The following is a 10,486-nucleotide window of genomic DNA, read 5'->3' as shown; positions in this document are numbered from 1 at the left end:
CCGCGGGGTAACCTATATAGTATTACGTTTTTTGAGAGACAGGGTATTTAGGGATGTCTACAGATGGTGGTTTCAAACTGCAATATTTGAAAATAATATAACGACGGATAAGTTATCCACAATATTCGAAAGTATTGCAGTTTGATATTGCAGTATAATATGGACAATATAATACGTGTATGTATGGACAAGGATATAGGTTGCCCCAGGTTATAGCTTTAAATATAAGTTCAGCTCATCTCAGACTCCTGATATGGACACATGTTGGCCTGAGGTTTCTGACAGCATAAAGGTAATGCGAATCTATATGCAAATCTATCCAGCCCTATGGATAGCTCAGCAAAATCCAAATCATTTAGGACCTAGCTTCACGTGATTTATGATACTTTGCCACGTGATTTAAGGTTGTAGTTCACGTGACTTGGGTCCTAAGGGCTAATACTGTCAGAGATCAGGCTGCCTAAGGTCCTCAACTTGGACTCAACTTGGATACAGGAGGCCAACTCTGTCAAGGTCCACGTTATTTGGGACAGGCGTCCACGTGATTCATAATGCTGTGCCACGTGATTAACGGCTTTAGTTCACGTGATCTGAGACCTCAGTGATAGTGAACTTGGATACAGGAGGCCAACTCTGTCAAGGTCCACGTTATTTGGGACAGGCGTCCACGTGATTCATAATGACCTCAGTGATAGTGAACTTGGATACAGGAGGCCAACTCTGTCAAGGTCCACGTTATTTGGGACAGGCGTCCACGTGATTCTTAATGCTGTGCCACGTGATTAACGGCTTTAGTTCACGTGATCTGAGACCTCAGTGATAGTGAACAGGGATCAGCTTGCCTAAGGTCCTCATGTACCCAACCTGGATACAGGAGGCCAATCCTGTCGAGGTCCACCTTATTTAGGACCTCGGTTCACGTGATTCATAACACTGTGCCACGTGATTTACGGCTTTAGTTCACGTGATCTGAGACCAAAGTGGACAGGGTTCAAGTTGCCTTAGGTCCTCCTGTTTCCAACCTGGACACCTGGCAAGGTCCACATTATTTAGGACCAGTGTTCACGTGATTCATGATGATGTTCCACGTGATTTACGCCTTTACTTCACGTGACCTTAGTTGACAGGGATCAGGTCCTCGTGTATCCAACCCGTCAATATTTATAGCGTTTCTCTAACACCAGTACCAGGTCCTGTCCCTGTACCCAACCTGGACAGCTGGCAAAGCCCACGTTATTTAGGACCTGGGTTCACGTGATTCATGACGATTTGCCACGTGATTTACGGCTTTACTTCACGTGACCTTAGTTGACAGGGATCAGGTTGCCCTAGGTCCTCGTGTATCCAGCCCGTCAATATTTATAGCGTTTCTCTGACACCAGCACCAGGTCCTGTCCCTGACGGGGCTAATATTCCATGACAGATTTGCGGCGCGTCAAGTTTAGTATGGCTGACGTGGGCAAAGCTTTGGGGTCGTTGTAAGGTCCAATGTTTAATACATTGGGATTACAAGAATTTTGAACGCCTATCAATGTTCGAATATAATTAGAAATCGAGTGGAGCCCAAACAAAGCTATTCAACACCAATGCAATTGTAATGCAAATCGGTTGCACCAAACGTTTATAATTTTTTTTGGGATGTATCAAAATACAAATGTAATACATTAAGTTAGATTCAAGTTTATTAATTATTTATTTGGCGTATCATTTACAAAGGTTGATATAAATAAATCCTAAGACCCCTCCCCTGTCGTTTACAGTCAATGTTGTATTTAAAACGTCATGTATTGGCTTTATCTTTATCTTTGCCTTGTAAGTACTTATTTAGAAATATTGAATATTTTCAATATTGCAATCATTTCAATGCGGTCATTTTTACGTGCTCAACTACTATTTAGGCTTCGAATTTTGAAACAACCAAACAAATGTAAAATCTTCACCTACAGTTGTCGACACAGTTGCTCGCTGTTGGCAGAACTAACGCTAGTTCACCTTTATCCAAGGGGTAACCAATATCCGTATTCATATATCTAACTGCCATATTTTCAAATATTGGGGTAACCTATATCCGTTTTATTTCAAAATGCTTTTTTTTTCTTCAAAATATTGCAGCCTGAAACCACCGTCCGTCCACTTGATATCCCTAAATAATCTGTTTTTTTTTAAATGTTCGGATATAAGTTACCCCGCGGATAAAGGTGAACGAGAGTTACATCCAAGTTTTCCGTGTATTCTACGTCCTAATGATGCACACTACATTCTGCTGGTGGTGTATGGGAATAACGGAAGATGAGGTGTTGGTAAAGGTGCATCACAACCGAACTACTTCCCCTACTCCGCTAATCTCCTACGAATATAGGTTACCCCGCGGATAAAGGTGAACTAGCGTCATATCCAAGTTTTCCGTGTGTTCTGTGTACTAATGATGCACACTGCATTCCTCTGGTGATGTATGGGAATAACGGAAGATGTAATTAAATGTGCATCACAACCGAACGTCCTCCCCCACTCTACTAATCTCCCACTGCTTTCAAGTGTAATTCCGTGTGAGAGAGAAGTGATGGCGGTCCACATCTATTTTGGAGGGAGACAATAGGTGACCCGACCCGGGGCTAACCCTCTTTTCTATTAATCAAAGATCCTGCGTTCTGGAGGCGTGAAGGGATGGAGTTTACGATTACTTGGTATTCATTTCATTTTGTTCGTCTGAATCCTGCCTAACAGGGGAATAGCAGGCTTACGTTTCCCCCGGGAATCAGGTTAGGCATAGGGAAATAGATGATTTGTTTCCGGTTAGGGGCTTGAAAAATTAGGATGAGTAGGTAGGGATTGTGTATCTGTCTTTTCCGTTTTATTCAAAAGTAGTTCGGGAACCACATACCTTCATGAAATATAATTATAGAACTTTTCTTAAATGCTATCCCAATGTCTTCCATAGTTGCATCTATATAACACATCATGGTAACTTTCACGGTAAACTAACTTACACATGTGACAAATTTGAAAGTCCAATCATTTATTTCCTAGGAATCATGGCATTTTCGCATAAATTAAGCAAATTAAGACATTATTTGCATAATCAATAACTGCGACCGTTGCACCTGCCCTACACACATATGTAACATGTACTCAATCTGTTGTTTTTACAACACATTTTACATCAACTTTTCAAAGCTTTCATCTGTTAACGTGGATGTAAAGTACAAAGAATCTGTTTTGAATTTATGCTAATTTAATCTCATTCAAAGATTGAAAGAAAGGCCTATGCTGGCAAGGAAAAAAGGATGCAACCTGATACACGGAATTTTTTCCTCTGCCTTAGCCATTCTTTCTTCAGCTTCAGACACAAAGTACTGGTGCGTGCAACTTACAGAGAGGTGCGGTTGGTATTTAGAATGCGCGAACCCTTTTCGTTAGCGTCGTTCAAACATGATTTAGATAATCCAATAGATTATATGACACCGTCACTAGCATACATCTGACATGATTATATTCTCGTTGCATAAGCCATCATTATTGTGATACTAGCTCTCCAGCACATCAGTTGTTTGTATCAAGAAGTATTAGTATGTATCACTTGCATGTATCAATGAATTTCTACTTGAATGGTTGTAATATTCAAGATTTCACTTGCAATCAAACAACCATGGCGTTTTGAAAGATGACACACCCTGTCTATTTTCAAGGCTATGTCGTACACGTTTATCTATATCCCTTAAGCTTATGAGTGATCAAAACAAATTATGCTCAATTGTTACAAAACTAAAATCAATTTTAGAGTTTCCCTTCATACAATTTGAGGGGCAAGGCCACATGTATTTGTTACGTATCATTTTCATTTCAGCGTTTTCATAATGAATTGTTTTTATTTTATGTAATTTTTATTTCGGTTTTATTAGCAAACAAAGAAGTTAAAGAAAGTAATTTATTTTACGATCAAATTCCAATGATTAAAATTTGAATAATTTTCTGTAATGTGACTTTAATAGAAGTGCAGTAGATTAATTGGAATGTTGCAACAACAAAAAAAAACACCACCAGCAGTGTCATTGTTTCTCCTTGAGGTTAAACTTTTCAAACTATAATTAGCTTCCACGCTCTACTAAGAAAGCAATCAAGCTGAAAATTGGTACATATATACATACAAATAACAGCGACTTGCTAATGAATAGAGGATGCTCTAATTGTTTTGGTAAATCACGCACGCTCCCATGAATTCAACAACAGCTATCACTGACGTATACATCTTCCAATGGCTAATCTAATGACATTAAAAAATACAACAAAACTACGCCAAAAAGCAGTTACGCAAGCGACTGCATATGATTTTGGAAACGGTCAGACGTTTCAAAAAAACATATTTTGTTTTCGTCAGTGACACTCAGTTTCTTGAGTAGCTGCTTTTTAGCGTATCTTGGATGTCTAACCTTCATCAACGAAGCTATTATGGTATTATGCAGTAATTTTATTTGCTGTCACTTTTACGCTAGTATAGGATTCCATGCTCTTAAAGCAGCTTAAAGTAGACTTACGGAATATTTAGAATTTTCTTCGCTAAAACGTCTTGAGGCTTGGTACAGGACCTTTCTAACCAATCAGCTTTCACTAGATCATCATCGTCCGTTTCTACGGCCAGTATTAAACCATTAGCTTTTAACGGAGCACGTCCAACCAATTGATCACGGCTCAAAACTCCATTTGAATTTTAATTACGGCCTTTGCCAGGCTTGCGAATACGACATGTACTTAGTAAGCGTTCGCACTTCTACTTAATATGTGTTTATATTGCTTGTAAGTCAAGAAGGCGCGTTATTTCCATGCAGTAATGGTACTAGAGTACTGATTTATACTGCTGCACGCGATCGGTGTTTGATGTTTCACGGCCAAATCCTCTCCTAGATTAATTGCAACGGCCGTCGCTTGTTAAAGGCGGCCCATAATAAGGTTAGAGTTCTGTTGAAGTAGGGGATTCCTGCGGCGAAAATTCATGAATTTTGCATGAAGATACATGCAAGCAAGGTGATCCCATGGTGTACCGACACAACTCACCCCTACGCCTCACACTAGTGGCAACATCGCAGTAATTTTCTCCCCACTTGCACTAGTTCTTCTTTCTTGGGGGGCTCGCATCTATAATGGATGTGGCGTTCAATTCGGTAATCTGGGAGGATTATTGGTGGAATAGAATGCGTAATGACATGTACGCGCTCTGCACTTTGGCGCTGTCATCAGAAACCGATGATAGCGGGGTAAGCCGGCTGCGTCTCCCCCCGCTCTGGTAAAAACCTTGTTATTTTGGTTATTTTCATACAGGTTGTTAGTGATGCGCCGCAGCGACTTGCCGACGTGACCCGCGATGGAAGGGGAACCGGTGAACAACATCAGCGGGCCAGGCTGCAATGAGTCCCGCCGTGCGGAAAGCAGCGTGTAGCTGGAGGCTGCTGGTCGTCTTGGTGCTGCTGGGCGTTGTGGCCTTACAGGTGCTCTTGAACGGGTATGTGCACATTGCCGGGACGGGAAGGCCCCGCTGGCCCTACGGCGGGTCCTCGCGTCTCATTAGAGAGGGTCTGTCGAGGGACGTATGGGAAACAGCGGGAGACCGCGAGGAGGTTTCGACTGTCTTGCGGAAGAACGGTCGTTCTACCACCGACAGCCACACAGACTCGCTCCGCACCAGCCAGTCAGATATTCTCCCGGAGTATCACCAAACCACCGCCGGTAGAAACGCTTCAATGACAGCCGGCAATGACTTAGTAACGATCTCACGCGGCGCATCATCCACACTGCTGAACATTACAAGCATCCTCACCTTACCAATAGGCAGAGGAGAGCGGACAAACGACGGGTGGGATAGGATTCTCAACAACACAATTCTCAGGGAAATGTTCGAGCTGTCTCACGCTCTTGGTCTGCCAGTAGAGAGAAGAAAACACAACAGCGACGTGATTAAAACGGTTTTAACCTTCCTGCAAGAGAAGCGCCCGCGGTTGGCTAATGTCAGCATGGAGTTGCTGAAACTCAGGCGGGAGCACGATGACCAAGGCCGGGAGAAGCCGAAGGAACTCTGCCCTCTGGTGCCCCCACATCTCGGTGAGTAAATCAGTAATTAGCATTTAGCGGCGGTACGCAAAATCATTCTTTATTCGTAGATGAAACAAAGATACATGTATTCCATGTCATGTTGGTCAATACTGACCAAACATGCAGGGGGAAATTGACAGACTGACACAAGACATAAATGATATTGCACAGAAGTTTTGCTCGTTATCACTTTAAGATCATATTGCACTCATTTATCAAGCCACAAAGGTACATGCTCAATCTCCATATCAATGTTCAGTTGAATACAAGCACCACTTACGGCTAGGAGGAGTGGGGAGGAGCGTATGTAATATTAGCACATAGTGTGTACAAATGTTTGAACGCATCTCCAAACCGGGGCCCGGCCGGGTAGTTTGCGGGCAAGAAAAATATGATATATAAGCCAAATAAGACACAAAATGTATAAATGAACTAGCCGTGAGCATGCATAGTTCATTTATCTTTCCCTAGTTTTTGGCCGAATTTAACTTTTAGTTACATTCTACCAACATTAATGTGAACTTTTATACAAAGCACAAGTATACAAACTCTTTAAAGACGTACAAAGTTTACTTCATTTTCTTACATCAACTGTCAAATCCCTAATCATAACAATGTGAAATACAGGAAGTCTGTTTTGAGTTTCATCAACCAGATATCAGATGGAAAAGCTGGTCGGCTAAGAAAAGCTAGGGTCGGTATGTTATTGTTACGGTAGTTTGGGTGACATAAAACACAACATTTATTTTCGCAGGCCTTATCCTAAAACATGATTGATGTATATTTGATGTAATGTACTGTTCTTAGGCTTTCAGATAGAGGTAGCTCTTATTTTGCAAGTAAGTCACATTTCAAACGTCTACGTATGGTAGAAGCATGAGCTTTATGAACAAGTCTTATCAAGAGGACACTGTCAGTCAGTGAGAGATTTTATCATCATTCGGTACGCGGTGGACGTCAAATCAAGGACAAAGCAATTCAGTCTTGTATGGATCCATGGGATAATCTTTATTGTCAATCCTCAAACCATGATGTGGTGACATGGTTACTGTCAATACATTGTTTTTAGTGCCAATGGATTGTAGATATTTTAGCAAATAAAGAACGTCACAGAAACTACTATTGGGGATACCATGGTCGGCCCTAACTGTCATTTTAGCTACATTTTATTGGGGATACCATGGTCGGTCCTAACTGTCATTTTAGCTACATTTCTCGTATATTTTAAACTTCTCACTCACTCGCTCATCCTCGCCGCATATCAGACTTTGATGAGGCGGGCCGTCATCGTTCTCCAAGCCTTCCTGTCTGAAGCTGCTCTTAAACTTTTTAAGGTTTACGTCGATGGTGGTTAGACATCCAGATAATAAGATATGCCAAAAAGCCGTTACTCAAGTAACTGGATATGTTTTTGGAAACGTTCAGAGACGTGTCAGTTCAAGTCGTTGGGATATGATTTTAAGACAGCTAGTCATTAAAAGAGCAGGTAAAATCCCTTAACAGGTGGTATTTTGAGAACAAAATAGGCATTACTCTGGTCAAGAATTAATTAAAAAAAATAGGTAAGTTTGTGTCTGTGTTTATTGACAACCATTGACGTCATTTATTCATTTTAAGCGTAAAATTTTAGAATATGCCAAAAAGTAGTTACTCAAGTAACTGGATATGTTTTTGGAAACGTTCAGACGTTTCAACTAGCATCAACTAGTTTTCGTCAGTGACACTAAAGTGATCTGGACCAGTTTCTTCAGTGTCATTGAAGAAAACTAGTTGAAACGTCTGACCGTTTCTAAAATCATAGCCAGTTACTTGAGTAACTACTTTTTGGCATATTCTAAAATTTTACGCTTAAAATGAATAAATGACGTCAATGGTTGTCAATAAACACAGACACAAACTTACCTATTTTTTTAATTAATTCTTGACCAGAGTAATGCCTATTTTGTTCTCAAAATACCACCTGTTAAGGGATTTTACCTGCTCTTTTAATGACAAGCTGTCTTAAAATCATATCCCAACGACTTGAACTGACACGTCTCAAATGACCACTCCTCTCTCAGCTCTAGAAAGGGTATCATCTCAAAATAGATAATGTTTTAAGAAGTGAAAATATACACCACTTCACAGTATGTGATTTAATAGTACCATCCAGTCGTCCCCCGTACATGAAAATAAAGGCATCCAGGATGCTACTAGTAAATTCACCAAGTACCCTCTAATTGAATCGTACGTAATCTCAGCCTATAGCTGAATACAATGTGTCTGGTAAGGCCTGAAGAATCAGGGCCGGTAAGAAATATCCGTTAGGCGTTATTTGATATCTTAGGCCACAGCAAAGAAATTTCATGGATGACATCCTCTGCAGACTGCAAAAATATTGAAATATGGCGAAAAAAAACAAGAAGGGTAAAACAACAAGATGGCTAAATTTTGAAAATAGACTCCATAAACTTTGTAACAAGAGTTGAAGTGACTTTCCCATTTGGCACTTTCTGGTCATGTTGACCATCTCCGAAGAAGAAGAATTTTTTTTTTTTTAAATCAGGCGAAAATTAATGAGCACGCGGATGTCATCCATAAGATTTACTTGCTGTGGCCTTGTCAACAATTCCAAAAATATTCGTGATGAAAGAAGCGTCAACACGTACATGGAATTCATGGTTAGGGTCTAGATGGGGTTTGCAAAAACACTTCTCGTACTTCACTACAAGTGGCCCGGGTTACTTCGAAAAGTCGGCTGATTATGTGTTCAATGATACATAATAATATATAGGAAAATATCACCCCTTTGCACAGTTTACGGTTCCTAGTTTCAAACATCCGTCATAGAATAATCGACTCGCTGTTTGACCAAAGTAGGTTATTTATCGATCTGTTCTGACACCGTCTGGCTCGTTTATGATAAATGACGTTTAACCTTTATTATGATTATGATCCATCATTGAGTGATGATATGTATAGATGAAACAGAATATACCATAAAGTGCTTAGCTATGATTTGTCATAAAGGGTTAATGCAATATCAGATTTCATTTTTATTTATTCATTTTACCAGGATATAGACAGTAAGGGCATAACACTGCTTTTCAGGCGTCCCTGTAGACATAAAAATACAGCTTCAAGACAAAATATGACACAAATACAAAATAGAAACAACGTATTACGTATATAATATAAGTACATAAGTTCCGGTCTTATACGTAGTAGGTACAATAAAATTAGTATGTTTACGTTTATCAAGAAATCTATGAAGAATTGTATACCATTCATATACCGTGTGATGGTTTATACATGTGTACATGCTTCATACAGAATGAGCTAGAAAGTTTGAAAAAACACGCAAGAAAATCAGTAATTTTTCGTTTGCACTTCTGAATTCGGTTACTGTACTGCATAGCCTTTTTTCGGCGGTAAACTTACTCCAGAGTGTCGGTCGATATAAATGCATTGTATGCCTACTCAATCAAGATGTAGGGCTTAAATCTCACTATAGCAATTCACTGTAGACAAAACACATTGAAACTATTATCATGATATAATCTTTCCATTGGAAGATATGTGTAATCTTCTAATACGCCGAATGATTAGTACAAACTCAAAAGAAATACCGAACGGGGGAGGAATACGGATAACTTGGGGGATCAGGTGTTTTCTTGAAAATATCGAGCCTAACTTCGACGTCGAGGTCCTTTTTAATGAGGTGGAAATTTGCCAACTTTTCGATCGTCAGTCTTTTCTAGTACAATATTTTCTTTCGTCCATAAAACACTTGAATATTCTAATCTTTTATTCATATTACAGTAAAATAATCATAAAATAGATAAACACATGGCAAAGAAAGATTTCAGTTTTTGCGTTTCGAATTTCAACTTTTGGCAATGGAATTAGACAACCTTTACTCCAATGATTTGTTATTTTTCAACAAAGTTTGTCATATCACAAGATACATTTTACCGTAAGTTATCTCAACTCGTATTTCTGACGATATGGCAGAATAAAGCTGCAACATCGTAGTCCACATAAACAACCAGAAATGGAGATATCCCGACGATATAAATGTCGTTAAACGACCATTTTAATTACGCGTATTTTGGCAACATGTCATTGCAAAGCTGCAACATCAAGCTACCTAGTAAGTTCTCAGGGAAAAGCTCTTTTTTACAGGATAAGTTTATCCGGTGTTTTTGCAGCTTAGATTGAAGTTTGTGATTACAGGTTGCCCTCTTATTACACGACAAATGTAGTGACAGATAAAAGAGCTGATGTTGTAACGCGTAGATTGGTCTGTGCAGCCTCCTTTAGGCTTTAGATGCGCTTGCTTATTCTACGAATTCTTTTGAGATGTCACGAATTCTCGCGGGATATCACGAGAACTGCCGTGACCTGAAACTGGTGAGCATGCGTC

At 39.9% G+C, this 10,486-nt stretch overlaps 1 protein-coding gene across 2 annotated transcripts in view; it reads left to right on the top strand.

Moving 5' to 3' along the window:
- Window positions 1–10,486, top strand: part of LOC118423166 — a 55,711-nt gene that overhangs the window by 28,852 nt on the left and 16,373 nt on the right. For both annotated transcript variants that reach the window (XM_035831198.1, XM_035831200.1), the window contains one exon: window positions 5,314–6,090. In XM_035831198.1, coding sequence (XP_035687091.1) covers window positions 5,400–6,090 — 691 coding nt within the window. In that variant the 5' untranslated portion in view covers window positions 5,314–5,399. The remainder of the gene's footprint in view (window positions 1–5,313; window positions 6,091–10,486) is intronic.

Source organism: Branchiostoma floridae, chromosome 9 (assembly GCF_000003815.2).
Source record: "Branchiostoma floridae strain S238N-H82 chromosome 9, Bfl_VNyyK, whole genome shotgun sequence".
Taxonomy (NCBI): Eukaryota; Metazoa; Chordata; class Leptocardii; order Amphioxiformes; family Branchiostomatidae; genus Branchiostoma; species Branchiostoma floridae.
Note: the sequence above shows the minus strand (reverse complement) of the source record. Positions and strands in the feature narration are given on the sequence as shown.